We start from the raw sequence: 18264 nt of genomic DNA, 5'->3' as shown, positions 1-18264 counted from the left end.
CACACGCGGCTTCTCCCCCCGTGTCCGTGTGCAAAGGTCACTCGTTGGACTGCGGCAGCGGCAGCTCCGCTTCTCGCTGATCGTAATCCCTCCACCGGCTGAATATGAATGCAGGTCAACGTCCACGAACACCACCAGCAAGTCCTTGTCGCTCTGCGGCCGTAACCTGATCCATCGGCAGATGCCGCGACCTTTTTTTTCCCCATTTTTAATCACACGTTGGGTGTTTGCTTTCCTTTGCATATTGGTCCTCCGAGGCTGAGGAGGAAGCGGCTGCGCCAGAAACGCTGCTGAATCGTCTCCCCAGTCTTGCTCTGGAGTGGCCGCACCACAACTCTGCTCCCACCACCCCACCCCACCAACCAGAAAACTGTTGCCATTGTGGGTACAGAATCTGTCCGGGGCTACGGAATGTGTCCGGCGTCCTACGGCAACTCTGTTAGGACAAACTACATCGCGGTCTATCTAATTATCCGGCCGAGATGTAGTTTGTCCTAATAGAGTTGCTGTAGGACCCCAGACACATTCCGTAGCCCCGGACAGATTCTCTACCTACACCATTTCATTTACTCCCACCAGCTGCATTCACCTTCCTGACCCCTCCCCCTCCCACTCCCTCCCTCGGTGTCGCTCTCACACTGGGCCACTGATGACTCTGGCCCTCCAGTCGTCCCTCTCCAGCTGGTCCCAAATGCTGCACAGCCACTAAAAAAAAAAAAAAGGCGGGTTCACTATCCGACCCCCCACGACCCTCCCCAACCACACACACACTATGGTATAGGATGTGAGCGGGACAGAGCTGGACGGAGATGTGTTTGTGTTCATCTACTCTCTGGGTTGGCTTGGTCTCTTTTAATTATTTTGCATGCTGTGATTGAGACACTGAAGTGTGAGGTACCTCCCTGTGGGTGTGTCTGCGTGTGTGGGTGTGGGTGTGGAGGTGGGTGTCGTTTGCCTTCCTGCTCCCCCACTAATCCAATCAGAGTGCTCCAGACACCAGGCACGGGTCTCTCTCTGCCTCTTCATCCTCTCCCAGTCTGATGCATGTGTGTGTTTTGTTTGGTCGTGTCCACGTGTTGGGAAGAAGTCCGTCATTGTCATTTCCTGCTGTTTTAAATTTGAAATTGCGTGCATGCGAACAGAGGAGGTCCCGGATGTCGCTGCGTGTTCCATCCAGTCCACCAGTTGTTATTATTACTAATCAGGTGACCCGGGGTTGGGGGGGTTGCCATCTGTCCCGCAGGTGTTCCAGGGGCGGCTGGACTCTCTGGCCGTCGCGACCATCAAAGCCCTGACCACGGTGATGCTCAAATCACCTGCTGCAAAGGTAACGAGGCCACGCCTCCTTCACAGGGGGTCGGGTGGGACTCAAAATCCTCCCAAATGATACTTGAAATACTTCAAATAGATCCATGACACTCGAAAAGCAGCTAAAAGTTGCAGCTAAAGTGGGTGAAATAATAAATGCAAGGTCATTGAAGCTCAATAACAGTCTCTCTGCACTTGCTCTTCGCTGCCTGCAGGAGGTGTTCAAGGAGAGGATCGGCTACAACCACCTGTACGAGGTCATCACCTCCCTCGGCCAGCCGTCGCGGCACCTCCTCAAGGAGCTGATGAACATGGTACCAAAATTGAACTTTCTGTTTTGTCGCGGAGGCGCCACACAACAAAGTCGGAGCTCGGTCAGATTAAAAAACTGTCATCTTGCGGCCCTCGAGAACAGTATTCACACTGCGATGTTCAACACGTACAGTGGTGGACAAAATGCTTGTACTGTTGAATAAACATGAGAATGTAATGAGTAGCTAGAGATGCATATGTTCCCTCCACCTGAGATAAGAGATGGAGACCAGCAAGGGGATGGAGCCCTCTGAGACACTAGCTGCGTTTCCATGAAAGTTTTTCACAAAATAAAAGCGTTATTTCTAAAATTCTGACAAAGCACAATTGAGATTTGTAGGCGTTTCCATTGAATGGTGTGAAGCGCATAAGCAGTGATTCTCGTAAAATCTCTTGCGTCCTGCGAGATTTACGAGAATTAAGTTTGCTTTTGCTTGTTTACGTTTGTTTGCTGTCGAGAACATTTGTTATATTTTTCTCTTTGACGACTTGTAAAATATATTCCGTCTCCTCCTCCGTCCAAACGTAACGTGCTATTTTCACTTGAAGTGAACTGGTCACGTGAGCCCACACATGCAGTCCAAAGAGAACAAAACAATTCTTTGAATTACACAGAAAACAGGAAATAGAATATTTATAGACTGAGAAAGGAAAACAAATATTTACATCTGTATGGACACTCTTGAGTATTTATAAATGATTTACAATGTAAAAATTGTAAATGAATAAAATAGCAAGTCACAGTTTCATGCGTGGTATTTCTTTGATTGCGTGCGTCCCCCTGCAGGCCGTGGAGGGCGAGCACACCTCGGTGGGCCTCCTGGGCATCAGCAACGTGGAGCCGCTGCTGCTCCTGGTGCAGTGGCTGCCCGAGCTGGACTCCTCCGAGCAGCAGCTCTTCACGGCCGACTGGCTGCGCCGCCTCAGCTGCCTCAACCGACAGACGCGGGCCACCTGCGTCAACGCCGCCATGGTCCTGCGGGCGCTCTTGGCCCTGGACGAGCAGCGGCAGCACGGGCGGCGGCTGCACCGCGCCTGCGCCGAGAGCCTCCTGGCGCTGGTGGGCTCGCTGGGCTCTCAGTCGCTGGGCGCCGGGGAGCTGCTGGCGCTGCTGCGCCTCCTGCGGCCTCCGGAGGGCGTCCAGGCGCACCCGCACGTGGCGCCGGCGCTGCGAGCGCTGTTGTCGGTGGTGCGCAAGCAGGGCCTGGAGAGCGCCATGCAGTACTTTGACCTTTGCCCCAGCATGGCCGGCATCGTGGTCCCCACGGTGCAGCGCTGGCCGGGCTCTGCCTTCAGCTTCCTGGCGTGGCTGTCGCTGGACCAGGACCAGCTGGGCCCACTCAGCAAGGACAAGAGGAAGCAGCTCTACAGGTAGGACCCAGGGTTCCCCTACGCTCAAGCAAAATCTGGGAAAGTCGTGGAATTTTGAAAAGCACTGAAAGTTTTGGAAACCTCATAAAATTTGACAGAACTAGCAGAATTTGTTTGTTGTTCTACTCCAACGTTGGCAATGCCCCGCCCCCCCCGCGCGTCTCCAGCAATGCTAGCCAGCTAAGCTAATGTAGCATAGCCAGGACCCATATTTTTTTCCTCATCGTGAATTTGCGACCCAAATTTATTTTAACGGCACTCAAATTTATTCCACAAAATTACAAACGCTAGCCCTCTTTCTGTCATGTCTAGTAAATGAATGATTAAAATCATTGAGTTGAATTGTGTATCCTGCAAAAATAAAAGACCAACATTCTCTCTCTCACTCACTCTCTCGGTCTCTCTCGCCTTCTAAATACATATATATGTATATATGTATTAATAAAATCCCTTTTTTAATTAAAAAAAACAGGGAAACTGCCCTCAAAGTCCACCAGTTGAGAAACGCTTTTTAAGCCAAATGAATCCTCTACAGATTTCACCTGCAGTTACCTTTATTTTAGACCAACTCAAATAGTGTGTCTGTATTTTGAATGTTTTAAGCAAAGAATTGTACCGTAATAAGGCAAAAGTTCACGTCTGTCAAGTATGAAAATTCTGCATCTATAGGTTGCTGTAAGGTCATGGAGATTTCACGCAAGGTCATGGAAAAGTCATGGGAAAGTTTTGAAATTTTGTCAGTGGAAATGGGGAAAAAATGAAAGAGGCCAAGCAGGTGAACGATCACAGCAACACCGCTCTCGCTCTTGTGTCCCTCCCAGCTTCTTCACCCCCGGGGGCACGGGTTTCGAGGCCTTCATCAGCTCGGCCGGCGTGCTGGTGGTGGCCGTATGCACCAAGAAGGAGTACGTGACCGTCATGCTGCCGGACTACTGCTTCTGCGACTCCCTCTGGGTGAGTCACCGCACTTTTTTTGATAGGGCTGTTATATACAATTAATGCGTCAATCGCAACGTGATTAAATATCATGGCGTAAATGCTGCTAGATTGTTTTAATCGCAGTTTAATCGCAAGCTTTTTTGTCCCTCCCATCTTCCCATAGTCAGGGCCACGAGCCGTAGCTGCTACGTTTCGACACTGTTTCCCATTAACATTAGCTATGTTAGCCTAGCATGCTGCTGCGAGCATAAATTTTACCTTCCTCTTTCAGTTCTTGGAGCACATTGCATAAGATGCTCGAATCAGCTTAGGACAGAAAACCAGTTTTCCTTGTGCTTCTTTGCGTTTACATTCAAAAAGAAAAGTGTTCTAAACGCCCCTCCGACTGGATTCATGATAGGGGTCATGTTTTGTCTCATTCCACAACATGCATATGTAATAAGCGTCTAGGGGTGCCATTTTGAAAGAAATGATGATGCCAAATATCAAAAAAGGAAATCCTGTCTTTGTGTTCGTTTGATTTCCCGATTAAGACACTCAAATACACTAGAATACATTAGAATTGCTTTATGTAATTATGGACATATGGACAAAAATAACATTATTTTAAACAAATTAAAATGCGAAAACGCACTTAACCATGGACATTCAGAGCTCAATCGCGATTAATTGTAGTTAACTACGGAAATTCAGAGCCTAATCGCAATTAAAAAAAAAATAATTTCATTATCACTTGACGTCTTGTTTTCTGGTGAGTCAGAGACAAAGTCCGACTGAACTCTGTCCCCGAACGTCTCGCTCACAGCACAGCATCGGCGTGGTGCACGTTCCCGGCAAGAGGCCGTTCGGACAAAGCCTGCTGTACATCTACGTGGACGGGCAGCAGAAGCTGTCGGCCCCCCTCAAGTATCCCATCATGACGGAGGTGAGAGCCCCTCCCCCTCCCACTCCACAACCCCCAGAATCCTCACCACCCGTCTTGAGTCTTCACATCCTCGTCTTCTTCATGCTTCTCTTTTCTTTTAACGCTGCACAAGTAAAGATTGATTGATTGATTGATTGACTGATTGATTGATTGATTGCTATTCGTCCCCGCAGCCCTTCACCTCCTGCTGCATCGGTTCGGCGGGCCACCGCACCACCACACCGCCACCCTCCCAGATCCCGGACCCGCCCTTTGCCCCCGGCGCCGCCGCCTCCGCCGGCCGCCCCTCCCTGGGCGGGATCCTGTCGCCGCAGACGTGGGGCGGCCTGCTGGGCGGCAAACAGGAGTCGCTCACCAAGCTGATCTCAGCCGGCACGCAGGACAGCGAGTGGGGCAGCCCCACCTCCCTGCAGGGCCAGCTGGGCAGCGTCATGGTCTTCCACGAGCCGCTGCAGCCTGCACACGTCAAGGCCATCTGCAGCGCCGGTGAGCAGGAGGCAAAGACACAAAAAAATAAATAAATGCGGTAAATGCAAAATCAGATTTTTATTTTTCAGTTGTTCTGATCGTCTCCTGTTCTGCGCAGGTCCAAATTGCATCTCTCCATTCAAAGCCCAGGAGGCTGAACTGGGCGACCTCTCCACCAAACTGCTGCTGTACTACTCACCAAAGGTAACAAGAACAACGACTTCTGACCTGTGCTTCCTTGACAAATGAGGAAATTTAATTCAGGACAATTCTAATTGTGTATTCGCAAAGCACGGCGCAGGCAGCTGCACTTTTTTTTTTCTTATGTAATTCTTTTAAAGCTCCAGTATTAGGCAAGATGCTCTTTAGCAATCTACAGTGTTTTTTTTGTTTGTTTTTTTAAGATAATGAAGTCCTGGTTAAGAATAAAGAATAAAAAGATGAAATAGATAAAATGGTAAAAATGGAAAATAAACATTTCACAACAATATTTATTTCTTAGCTGTTTTTTTAAACAAAGTATTTCTATTTTGCGTGTTTGTTTTTTTCCACAGGCATGTCGGAACCCCATCTGCCTGGATCTGTCCCCCAACATGCTGCACGGACGTCTGACCGGAAACAAGGTCATCAACTGGGACATCAAGGTTGGTTCGCGGAGAGGAACATCACAACCCGCATTTACAGCGGCGGCAACAGCAGCAGTGTGGCTGATTTTTTAATTTTGCGCCTGGCAGGATATGATTAACTGCGTGGGCGGCCTGCTGGTGCTCTTCCCCATCCTGGAGCAGCTGCCCGCCTTCACGCCGGAGCAGCAGCAGCAGCAGCAGGTGGGCGGCGACCCGACACCGGGGTCGGACTTCATCACCCCCGATGTGACGACGCCGGCCGAGGGAGACTGGGTCATCCTCCCTTCCAACAGAGCTTCAGGTCTGCCACAGACACATATTTATGTGTGTGTGTGTGTGTGTGTGTGTGTGTGTGTGTGTGTGTGTGTGTGTGTGTGTGTGTGTGTGTGTGTGTGTGTGTGTGTGTGTGTGTGTGTGTACCACATATATATAACACTTCATACATCATCTGAACAAGACAAAAGAAAAAAAATTCAAATCTGTTTAACATTGTGTAAACTGGATTTGACATCTTTTTATTTCAATCATCATCTTAGAAGTGCAGCATCTGTCATCACTCACTTGTTTTTTTTTCTTCCCTCCTTTCTTTCTTTCTTTCTTTCTTTCTTTCTTTCTTTCCTTCAGAGGCGCGACTGGAGAAGAACCTGGTGGCCACCTTCCTGCTGATGCTGAAGCACTTCTTGCAGCGCCACCCCATCAACCAGGAGACGCTGCTGCACTCGCACGGCGTGGCCACGCTGGGAGTGCTGTTGCAGAAGGTCTCCGCCCTCCCTTCCTCACTGCTAGGGTTCGGTGCAGCGCCTGGGTTTTAAATCTGCTCCACTAAAGCTTAGAAACCATTACAGACGGCCTCCTTTGTTTTAACACCCAAGGGGAAGCGAATTGCTGTCAGGTTTTGAGAGGAAAAGAACGGAGATAAATGTGAGACGTTTTTTAATTGGTTCTAAAATCCGCAATTTATGACCCTGTTAGAATGCAAGCCTCCTAATTATCACAAGTCCCCTGATACTAGTAGTTATTGCATGAGCGACACGAATGACTTTGTGCCTCAGAAGGGCTCATTTTGGTGAAGTCCTGCAAGTTTCCAGTCTTTCTCCAAAACTGCAGCAGCCTCTTATTTCTTTGCCATTTTAATCGATGTGATGTGACAATTATAAACGCTACTCAATCTCGTGTGTGTGTGTGTGTGTGTTTGTGTGCGTGTGCGTGTGCGCGTGCGCGTGCGCGTGCGTGTGCGGCCAGAAACAAGCTCCTGAAAAAAAGCGCTTTGGTGCCTGTCTGTGTTTGCTCTGTGTGTCTCTGTTTGTCTTTCTCTCTCTGTGTCTGTCTGCCCCCCCAACTCACACACACACACACCGCCCAGTGCAAACTCTTTTTTGTCTTTTCTCCACCCTTCCCTCTATCTTTTATCTTCTGCACATGCCACAGTGTTTGTTTGTTTGTTTGTGTGTGTGTGTGTGTGTGTGTGTGTGTGTGTGTGTGTGTGTGTTGATGGAAACGCCTCTTAATCACTGCGGTGCACCATAAGAAAAAAAAATTAAAAAGCCTCTCCCGAGTCCCTGATAACATAAAGAAAACAACTTGGGCTCTGCACTTACAGCCCCTCTGGGGGTGGAGTAGCTACACCCTTGTTTATCTTCAAGATCACGTGTATTGTTTAAAACATTTTTTCTAACTTTGCCCACTTTCCCCCCCACATGCACACTCAGCTGCCGGCGGGTCACGTGGACGTGAGCGTGCTGGTGGCGGCGCAGCTCCTCATCGAGCAAGTGACCCACGAGAAGAACCAGGCAGTGCTGCAGCAGCTCTACACGCACCTGCTGTTCAACTTCAACATCTGGAGCAAAGGCGACTTCCCACTGCGCATCGGTCAGTAACGTGCTGGTTGTACCGTGGGGGGGGAGGAGGAGGAGGAGGGAAAAAGTATACACACAGTCGGCCAGAATAATGTAGACATGCATCAAGAAAAGAAAAACAAATATTCAGACATCATGAGATATAAGATATATTATATATTTTATATATGTATATATATATATATATATCTTATATATGTATATATATATATATATATACATATGTATATATATATATATCTTATATATGTATATATATATATATCTTATATATGTATATATATATATGTATATATATATATGTATATATATGTATATGTATATGTATATATATATATATATATATATATATGTGTATATATATATACATATACATATACATATATATGTGTATATGTATATGTATATATATGTATATATGTATATATATATATATATGTATATATATATATATGTATATATATATGTATATATGTATATGTATATATATATATATATGTATGTATATGTATGTTGCTGCTCATGAGTTGATCTCCTTTCAAAGTTGATGCAGAGAGATACTTTGCTGTCCTTATCTAATTTGATTGGCTTCTATCTTCCATTTCTGCCCCTCAAGGTCACATCCAGTACATGTCCACCGTCATCAAAGACAACAGGAAGCAGTTCAGAAAGAAATACGGAGTGCAGTTCCTTCTGGACACCGTGCGCCTTTACTATGGGTGAGTTTCACCCTCGTCTAAATTGAAAAGTGCATTTTTCCCTCCACCTCTGCACCTCTGACACACTGGTGGTCATCGCCACCGCTGCTTCCAGGAAGAGCAGCAACAAGGAGAGCGACCTGAGCGAGGACGACGTCAGGACCATCCGGGCGTCGCTCTACGGCCTCGTCAAGTACTACGTCAGCAAGGGCGTGTCGCAGGAGGAGATGCACAGCATCCTGGGCTACGTCGCCGCCATCGGGGACGAGGAGCAGGTCAGGAGTCGGATCCCGGGAAAAAATGTCCCACTTTATTTTCGGCACAAAATAGCCCTCTGTTTACAGTGTATAGCCTCTTTTTTAAATGTCTTTTTATTCAATCATTTATTTGTTGCTGAGACTTGTTATTAATAAACAGGACTAAACAATTGCTCTTCCACGCCCACATCCGCTAATACCAGCAACACCAGCAACTTTCCATAGTCCTAGATATCCATTTTGGCTTTTGGGGGGAGGGGGCATGAAAAATTTTCTTCCTCCAAGGTGGGGCGTGACAGGGAAAGTTTGAGAACCACTGCCCTAATGTCATGCAAGTCAATGGGGTCAAAAGTCAACTTTGTCCTAGAGACATGGGACCACTTGCAAGTTCATTGGGATCCCTCAAGACACAGCCACGTCAAATTTGGGTGGGAGGGGGCATGAAAAATTTTCTTCCTCCAAGGTGGGGCGTGACAGAGAAAGTTTGACAACCACTGCATTAACTCGAGTTTATAGGACAGCGATTCAAAGGATTTTTGGGGTTCAAGAAATCTAGTTGAATCTAGCTCTATAATCTGTGTACAAATACATTAAGGCACTTATCCCACAATCTGTTCTAATAACAAGAGAAGTGCATTGCTGCCACACTAGAAAAAAACAGGGCTCAGTATCACGTTTTTACGTGAAAACTATCAAAGAATAACGTGTTGGTTTCACGTTTTTACACGATAATTTTCACATTATAATGTGAAACTTTATCAAAATAATGTAAAAAATCATCAAGAAATGGCGTGTTAGTTATATTGAGCCTTGTTTTTTTTCTAGGCTGCCAGCAATGTGCCTCCATACAAAACCGCTTGCAGCCGACCGCTCTTGCATTTGATAGTTTTTTTTATTGCAAAACACATCAGTTATAATATATATATTTGTAAACTTATACAATATTTTTCTCCTCTTTCCACCCTGCCCCTCCACAAGGTTATATACGTTGATTTCACAGTTACAAATTCAGGTACATGTGGAAGGATAACAGTTGCATAGTCATGGACATTTAAGAACCACTCCTGCAATCCTGGGGATTATTGTGTAAAATGAGATGACCCCTGGACCCCACCCCCACCCCACCCCACCCCCCACCCCGGCAGGGATGTTTGCGCAGGAAGCTTCCAGCTCGTCCTAGTTATTCATGTTGAATTACAGTTTGGATATCCCCTTTCACTGGAATTCTATATATAGACGCTTACGTCACCCTCAGTGAACATATGGTCAGTGTCATGGCACGACAGCCCCCTGCTGCCCTGGACTGAGGAGTTCAATTCAACCCTGGTAAAAGTTATAGGAAAATGATCGCACAGAAAAAGGAGCAGCTGTCTATTTATTTACTTTCAAAATATCCCTCATATCCAATATCGATAATATTTCCCATTCCTCTCATAGTGCACATGTTCAACTATGGATGTTCCGTGTTTGTCCTGCAGCTGTGTGGCCTGCTGGAGCTGCTGCTCAGCCTCCTTCAGAGCAGCCCGGCCCGGGACCAGCTCTTCCTGCTCCTCTTCGAACCCGGCGCCGCCGACTCGTGCTACGCCCTGCTGCTCAACAACAAGCACTCGGACCGACTCAGGGAGCTCGTCTTCAAGGTGGGCCTTGAGTCTGAACGCGTCTGGCTGCGCTCGCACCCTGGAGCTTTTCATCCAAATCTGTTCTTCCGTCCGTTCCTTCCTCTTCGCGCAGCTGTTTGAGCGCATGTTGCGCTGCGACCGTGTCTATGAGAAGAACAAGCAGCGCCTGCGGCTGAGGGAGGCGGGCTACGCCGGCCTGTCACTGCTCTTCTCAGAGCTGCACATCACTCCCACCCTGGTCCGCTGCCTCCTCAACCAGGTCCTGCACACAGGTCTGTTTCCTGCACTTTGATCCGCCGACTCTCAGTTGTTGCACTTCCTTCTCCTGCTAAAATAAATGACCTCCTGAGACAGAGCATTTCGCAGGCGTGTATAGAGAGGTGGCAGAAGTATTTGCATCCTACACCCAAGTAAAAGTACAAATACTAGTATAAATAAAAGCTCTGGTAGAAGTAAAAATACCAAGTCAACTCCTTTACTTCATGAAAAGGATGAAAGTACTGATTCGGAAATTTACCTAAGTAAAAAAAAAAGAAGAAAGAAATTGGTACTTTCAGTATTTTCTTTTCCTTTTTTAGCTGCGTCACAACTAAATCAGTGACACTTATGATGACTGAGCCAGTATTTGATGTTTATACATTTAATATCAATAACCACTTACAAACACTACATTTTTATTTCTATTTGAACTGAAAACGTACTGAACAGTGACCCCCAAAGCTGAGGTACTATATATATGATCCACTTTTATATTGAACGACACAACAGCAATAATACTGGCGCTCCACTTCAAGCAACAACAACTATAATGAATAAATGAATTACGGTCATCAGTATCTGTGTCTTTTAAACACAAAAGTAACAATAATGTCTTTCCAATGTAAGTAGTAGAAGGTACTGATATTTGAGTTGGAAATATAAATACTCTGTTACTGTACTTGAGTAGATTTTTCAGGTATCTGTATCTGAGTATTTGTTCTTTGTTACTTCCCACCTCACCTACTTATTTGCTCAAGCTACAGCTCGAGTGCCGCTAGAGAAGAGCTGAGCAGCAGCCTGGCCGGGACTTTGCAGATCAATGAAGCTCCATCTTCATGTCAGAGCTCAGCAGGGACAGTATTGCTCCCCTAGCAGCCCTTCAGCAGAGCAATTAGAGGAGCAAAAGGAATCAGCTTGAATTGAATTATCGTTGTACCTGACGTTTTTGTTTTTTTTGTTTTTTTTCCACCCCTCTGACGTTACTGCAGATCACGTGGTCAACTACAAGGACCTGATGTCCCTGATGCAGCTGACCCACCGGGCCGGACCCAGCGTGCGCCTCATCGTCTGCAAGAGGGTCAGTGGTCAAGTCTCCTGCACGCTATTGATCAGCTGCACTGTGTTCAAAAAAATATAACCAAGGCAGGAAATTAACATTGTTGGGAGTTGATTAAGTTTTGTCAAATGTTCGTGCTGTTTCCTGTCCTACCCCTCATCCACTTCCCCCCTCGTCTATCACAGCTTAATATTTTCTTCACATACACACACACACATTAGACGATGTTGGCGCTTTCCATTGATTTTTGCATCTGTCTGATTTGTGGTCGCCGTCGGGAAGCCAGCAAAGTAAATGTAAGCGTTAGCGAAAGTGGGCAGCAGAGTGCCGTCAGCGAAATGAAAGAAATGCTACCTCATTTTCTAAATGTACCGTACTTACTGTAGCAGGGGGATGCCACGTTAAGTGGTGGCCTGAAATACGATGGATAAACGAGTGATAGAGGCTCATTTGAAATAATAGTGTGGCAGCAGGGGACTAGAAATGACCAGAGTGCATCAATGAAGAAGTGTCAGAAAGAAAGGAGGATAATTCATGAGCTGATTTACTGGACGTTTTTAGCATCGCAGGTTCCTTTTTATTAGATATTCTTTATTCAGCGAGGGCATTAAAGTACAGTGTTTGCTTTCACACAATGTACAGTCCAGTTTTTTCTACCACTCGCAAAAAAAATTTTTTTTTATCAAAACTGAACAAAATACAAAAAAAAAGTTCTTCTTGAAAACTTAACGCAGTGGGAAACATGGATGTATATGAAGAAGTAAAAAAGAAAGAAGAAAGGTCTGCCAGTGAGTTTTTATATTAAGCGGTCAACAAATTGCGAGGCCCACCACCAACATATCCAACCCACTTGGTCGAGGTTCCTTTTTTTTGGGTGGGTGGGGGGACTTTTTAATTCAGCATTTCATTCATTTTACATGACTGTTCACAACAGTTTCAGACATAAGGAGCCTTACACAACAGCCTCACAGACACAAAAAAGAAAAACAAAACAAACAAAAAACACTACAACAAACCCAAGATAAAAAAAAATAAATAAGTACATAGAACCAACAGACAAACCATAAAACAAAAAGACGGCGATTCAAGTGCAGATATATCAGCGGTAAATTCATCAAACTCTGGAAGAGGGAAAAAAAACTACAAAAAACCACATCATCCCTGGTCCTCCAAAACTTGTGTCCATCTCCTCTCAGAAATGTCCATATAGTCATCTGTAGAGTTGCATCTTATTAACACTCCAGTCTCTGTCTCCATTGAGATACATTTGGTGGTTTAGCAGTCCTCCACTTCACTGAAATCATTTTCTTTGCAATCAATAAAATAATTCTTAGAATATATTGCTCATCTAAATTATATCGATCTTTAGATATGGCTCCTAACAAAAACAACACTGGTTCCAATGGGACATCGTCTTTCAAAATAATATCAATTTCTCTTTGAACATTCTCCCAGAATCTTTAATAACCAGGCAATCCCAAAAAATGTGTGTGGTGTCGCCTATTTTTACACAATTTTGCCAACATAGTGCCACAGTGGTATCTTTTACAAGTGAATTAATGATAAACGGAGTGCCCATATATCCACCCTATTTGGGTTCATTTTTAATTCAACCCTGTCATGCTCCGTGACTTCCTGCTAATAATAATATTCCATGTTCTCACTCTTCCTCTGTTTCTTCCCTCAGGTGTGCCAGCTGCTGCAGTCCCAGCAGGATGCCGCCGTCCAGATTGCGCGGCAGCAGTGCTGGCAGGACACGTTGATGCGGCTCTACCTGCGTGGCGACGGCTCGCTGTCGTACCGCGCCTCCGGCTCTGCTGGCGCCGCCGCCGACACGCTCAGCGCCTGCAGCCTGGACCTGGGCCGGGCCGCCGGCAACCGGCTGGAGCTGCCGCTGGAGAAGAGGCCGCGGGCGGCCAGCGCCGGCCGCCTGGACCGGCCGGACGACGACCGCATCAGCGTGGGTGACGCCCGCTCGCTGGACAGCCTGGAGAACGGTGACGTCATCTCGCTGCTGGACACGCCCTCGTCCTGCGCCTCCTCCAGCAACGAACCGCCGCCGCTGCCGCCGCTGCCCCCGACTCACACCAAGCCCTGGGTGGTGGGCAAGTCCGGCGGGCTGACCCTGGACCTGTCGCACCTGCACGCCTACGAGGGCGGCGAGAGTGGCAGCCAGACGCCCGGCAGCGCGCCCAGCACGCCGTCGCCCCTGGAGGGCTCCAAGAGCTTCCTGCCGGGCGGCACCGAGCAGAGCGCCTCCTCCACGCTGACCGAGGACAGCTTCCTGTTCGCAGACAACATCTCGCTGGGGGAGTCGTTCAGCAACGCAGAGGTAAAGTGGATTTGATTTGTGCCCAGCAGAAGCTGGGCAATTGTAATTCGTGTGTTATTTTTAATTTTTAAATTAAATTATATTTAAACAATGCAGTGAACAAAGTTTGTTACAAAGGTGATCATGTGGCAGGCTGTGTACTTGTATAAGCAAAGTATATAGAAGGAAAGGCAATGACATTCCGCTTAATCCAAATATTAATCGGGATTACCATCTGGTTTAAGTGAACTTCAGTCTTCCATCTGACGATATCCACCCTGACCCTGACCATTCATCCATTCACTTTCAATACCTGCTTTGTCTGGCACTCAGGGTTGCGGGGGTCTGTTCCTTGACCATCCTGCCAAAAAAAATACATAGTCCCCTGTTCAAAGTCTCGAGATCCCAAAACGGGAATAATTTTATGAGCGAGCTGTGAATTCAATAATCAGCCCCTATTTAACGTTATTCAACTAAAACGTTCAAATGCAGTAGTAGCAGTAGTAGTAGTTTAGTTTATTTACAAATATAATAAAAAGAAATATTAATCACACAGTAGTGGACAGACATAAGAATAAAATGGCAAAACCATGAAACTGAAAACAACACGTGCACAAAGTGATGTTCCGACATCTGCTCTATCGCCTTCAGCGGGCCGAGGAGGAGCTGTGCAACATGCTGCTGGAGATCCTGCTGTGCGTCATGTGGCGTGGCGTGGAGGGCTCGGACGACGCGGCGTGGCTGGACCGCGGGCAGGTCTTCTCGGCGCTCACCAAACTGGGCACCGCCAACGAGCTTCTGCTGCCCGTCGACCAGATCAAGCTCAGGTTGGAAAGCCGCGTCATTGACACTTTAAAAAACTTGAACACAGAGACGGTGCAGGCCTTGATCAAATAGTGTTCCTAGGAAAATGTCTAAGTTGTTAGATGCAATTGCATTTAAGTTCTTATTGTTTAAAACACAAACCTAAAATGTAAGTTAGAATTTGAGAGTTAATCAACATTGTACATGTGATACCTGTTAATTATACAAGTTCAATTTAAGTTATATATATATATATATATATATATATATATATATATATATATATATATATATATATATATACATATATATATATATATATATATACATATATATATATATGTATATATATATATATATATATATATATATATATATATATATATATATATACATACATATATATATATATGTATATATATGTATACGTATATATATATATATATATATATATATATATATATATATATATATATATACATATATATATATATGTATATATATGTATATGTATATATATATATATATATATATATATACATATATATATATATGTATATATATGTATATGTATATGTATATATATATATATATATATATATATATATATATATATATATATATATATATATATATATAATGTGTACACACATGTATACCGTACATATATATAAATATTGATATATGTATATATGTATTTACATATACATATATATGTGCATATATTTATGCAGATATGAAATGATGTGATTCTCTCCATACATGTGCTGGTAAGATGCCAAGCAATCTACTTTTTGCAGTCCTGCGTCCTTGACTTGACTTTTCCGGGCTCCCAATGTTTCTAATCACACTTTCCTGCTCGTTCCCCTGGCAGCCTGATGGAGCGCATGCTGGAGTGGGCGGTGGCCGACAACCGCGAGGCCTCGGCCGCCACGCTGCCGCAGCACACGGAGAACGCCGTGCGGCTGCTGCACATGGCGCAGGACTTCCTGCAGGCGGAGGGCCTGGTCAACCCGGCGCTGTGGACGGAGAAGGTGCTGGAGGAGGCGGTGACGCTGATGGACAGCCTCATGGTGTGGTACTCGGCCGGCGACCAGTGGTTCCAGCTCTCCCAGCTGGGCCTGAGGCTGCTGCTGGGCTTCATGGCGCAGGAGGACCCAGAGGTCCGTGTCTGATTTTTTTTTTTTTTTTTCCCCAGATCTCAGCCGTGTATTTATTTTTCTTAATTTGATTTGCTTCCTTATTAAGAAATTTCCACGGTACGCATGTCCGTTATATCGTATCCAAGCATACATTCAGTCCACACTGCAGTATATTTTTCACACCATCAACAATGCAAGAGGTGAATAAATAGTCAGATCACCCAATACTACAATGAGTACTTGAGAATCCAGAAATAAAAGGAACTTATTTCCCCGGTACAGAGGTAAATAACTTCATGTTCATCCAGAAAGCTTTAACTTCAAGAGTAAACAAAGAACAAATATTCATATTTAACAAAATGATTATGAAAACACATATATATGTGTATATACACATACACATACATATATATGTGTATATATATCTACATGTATATATATGTCTATATTTCTATTTTTTACATATTTTTACATATAGATATAGATGATATATAACACATAGATGTAGATGTGTATACACAGATATAGATATATATAGCATCAAATGGTTTCACCGGTGTAACCAATCTAAACCACCTCTCACATTAAAAAAACAACAAAAAACTCATCTTGTTGTATTCTTCAGGTTATTCTTTCCCTTGTCCACTGCTGGTGTCTCTGGTTTCAACCATTCCCATTGATGTCATGGATGTCCTCCAGGCGACGGTTTTGAATTTTGATTATTTATCCATGATATCACCCTCAGGTGTGCGCCCTGGCCACGGCCAAGCTCAACGGCATCCTGCAGACCAAAGAGGTGTCCAGCCAGGACGAGGCCTGCTACCTGCTGGGCAAGGTGGAGGGCATCCTGCGGCGCTCAGTGCAGCAGCAGGCCGAGGAGACCTACTCCTTCCTGGTGCCGCTGCTCCGCACGCTGCTCTCCAAGGTGCACCGCCTCCTCTACATGGAGCTGCACCTGCCCCAGCTGCCCGACACCAACGGCAGCCCATCCTTCTTCGAGGACTTCCAGGCCTACTGCAACTCACCCGAGTGGCGCGTCTACCTCGACAAATACGTAAGGAAATGGGGATCTATCCATCTATCGTCTATCTGTCTGTCGGCCTGTCTCTACTATAGTACATATACTGTATATACATACAAACATACATATATACATACATATACATATATGTATATATACATATATACAAACACACACACACACACACACACACACACACACACACACACACACACTTTTATAGAGGGCATTAAAATAATACAGTGTTTGCCACTCAAAATATTCTTTTTCTTTTCACAAAACTGAACAAAATACCAAAAAACAATATTTTTGGAAAGTTTTTAATGCAATTTGGGAAGAGAGGTGCATATGAAAGGGTAAAGAAGAAGAAGAGAGGTCTTCTAGTGAGTTTTTATATGAAATATGAGCAGTACAAACAAATTGTTGGGCCCACCAAGACATTCTGCAATGGAAAGTAAAAGACGCTTTGCCGAATCAACGTTTTAGTTCTTTCATTTTCCAAGAGAATTCTCAGCACTCCCAAAAAGAGAGGTGCGTCGGAGAAGGGTGCTGTGATGCCTGATGAAGGTCTTTTGACCTTTTGAGCTTTGACCTTTTGAGCTTTTTTCGATTTTAGTTCTTTCATTTCAGAAAGTATCAACATGTCAAACCCTACATGTGATTTAAATATCTTGTTTTTTTCCTTTTATACCCTACAAATATTTTATTTTTATTTTTTATTGCCTTTTTTTATTAATATAAAAATTAATATTTTTTTTATTAATATAATTTTCCATCTTTTTTGCACTATACCGTTGCTGCAATTATGCAAATTTCCCCACTGTATGATTAATGAATGTGTTCTATTCTATTCTTTAATTTATTTATTTATTTTTCCCCTCAGATCATCCCGTACATGAAGCAGTACGAGATCGAGATCTTCAGCCAGGGCCACGAGACCATGGCACTGTACTGGAAGGAGTGCTACGAGGCCTTCATGGTCAGCCTGCACAAGCGCGAGCGGGAGCGCGGCGAGAGCAAGATCCGCTTCCAGGTCTGTTCGGTGACAAATTAATCAGGATCCCAGCATTCCCAACATTCCCAACATTCCCAACTCAATTCCCGGCCATTTTTGCTTCCCTCAGGAGCAGTTCGTGGAGCCTTTCTCTCGCCGCGGCCGCCAGGAGAACCTGCGCTACAATAGCATGCTCAAGCAGCAGCACAGCCAGAACAGCGCCAACCTCAGGCAGTGGAAGGCAGCGCGCCGGGGCCTGGTGTGCGAGAGGGGACCGTGGGCCGACAGGTATGTTTGC

The 18264-nt window shown here is 45.2% G+C and overlaps 1 protein-coding gene across 4 annotated transcripts in view; it reads left to right on the top strand.

Annotated features, from left to right (window-relative positions):
* Nucleotides 1–18264, top strand: part of nbeal1 (neurobeachin-like 1) — a 48339-nt gene that overhangs the window by 18733 nt on the left and 11342 nt on the right. For all 4 annotated transcript variants that reach the window (XM_076015666.1, XM_076015675.1, XM_076015661.1 and 1 more), the window contains 22 exons: nt 1244–1327; nt 1524–1622; nt 2408–2991; nt 3813–3945; nt 4736–4855; nt 5029–5341; nt 5442–5527; nt 5878–5967; nt 6058–6250; nt 6574–6707; nt 7659–7818; nt 8422–8524; nt 8619–8778; nt 10239–10397; nt 10492–10651; nt 11627–11715; nt 13382–14026; nt 14657–14832; nt 15684–15972; nt 16697–17005; nt 17856–18005; nt 18097–18254. In XM_076015666.1, coding sequence (XP_075871781.1) covers nt 1244–1327; nt 1524–1622; nt 2408–2991; nt 3813–3945; nt 4736–4855; nt 5029–5341; nt 5442–5527; nt 5878–5967; nt 6058–6250; nt 6574–6707; nt 7659–7818; nt 8422–8524; nt 8619–8778; nt 10239–10397; nt 10492–10651; nt 11627–11715; nt 13382–14026; nt 14657–14832; nt 15684–15972; nt 16697–17005; nt 17856–18005; nt 18097–18254 — 4394 coding nt within the window. The remainder of the gene's footprint in view (nt 1–1243; nt 1328–1523; nt 1623–2407; nt 2992–3812; nt 3946–4735; nt 4856–5028; nt 5342–5441; nt 5528–5877; nt 5968–6057; nt 6251–6573; nt 6708–7658; nt 7819–8421; nt 8525–8618; nt 8779–10238; nt 10398–10491; nt 10652–11626; nt 11716–13381; nt 14027–14656; nt 14833–15683; nt 15973–16696; nt 17006–17855; nt 18006–18096; nt 18255–18264) is intronic.

Source organism: Nelusetta ayraudi, unplaced genomic scaffold (assembly GCF_046127955.1).
Source record: "Nelusetta ayraudi isolate G7.1 ecotype Tasmania unplaced genomic scaffold, CSIRO-AGI_Nayr_v1 ptg000006l, whole genome shotgun sequence".
NCBI classification, from domain to species: Eukaryota; Metazoa; Chordata; class Actinopteri; order Tetraodontiformes; family Monacanthidae; genus Nelusetta; species Nelusetta ayraudi.
The sequence above is the reverse complement of the archived record's forward strand: the minus strand, read 5'-3'. Positions and strand labels throughout refer to the sequence as shown.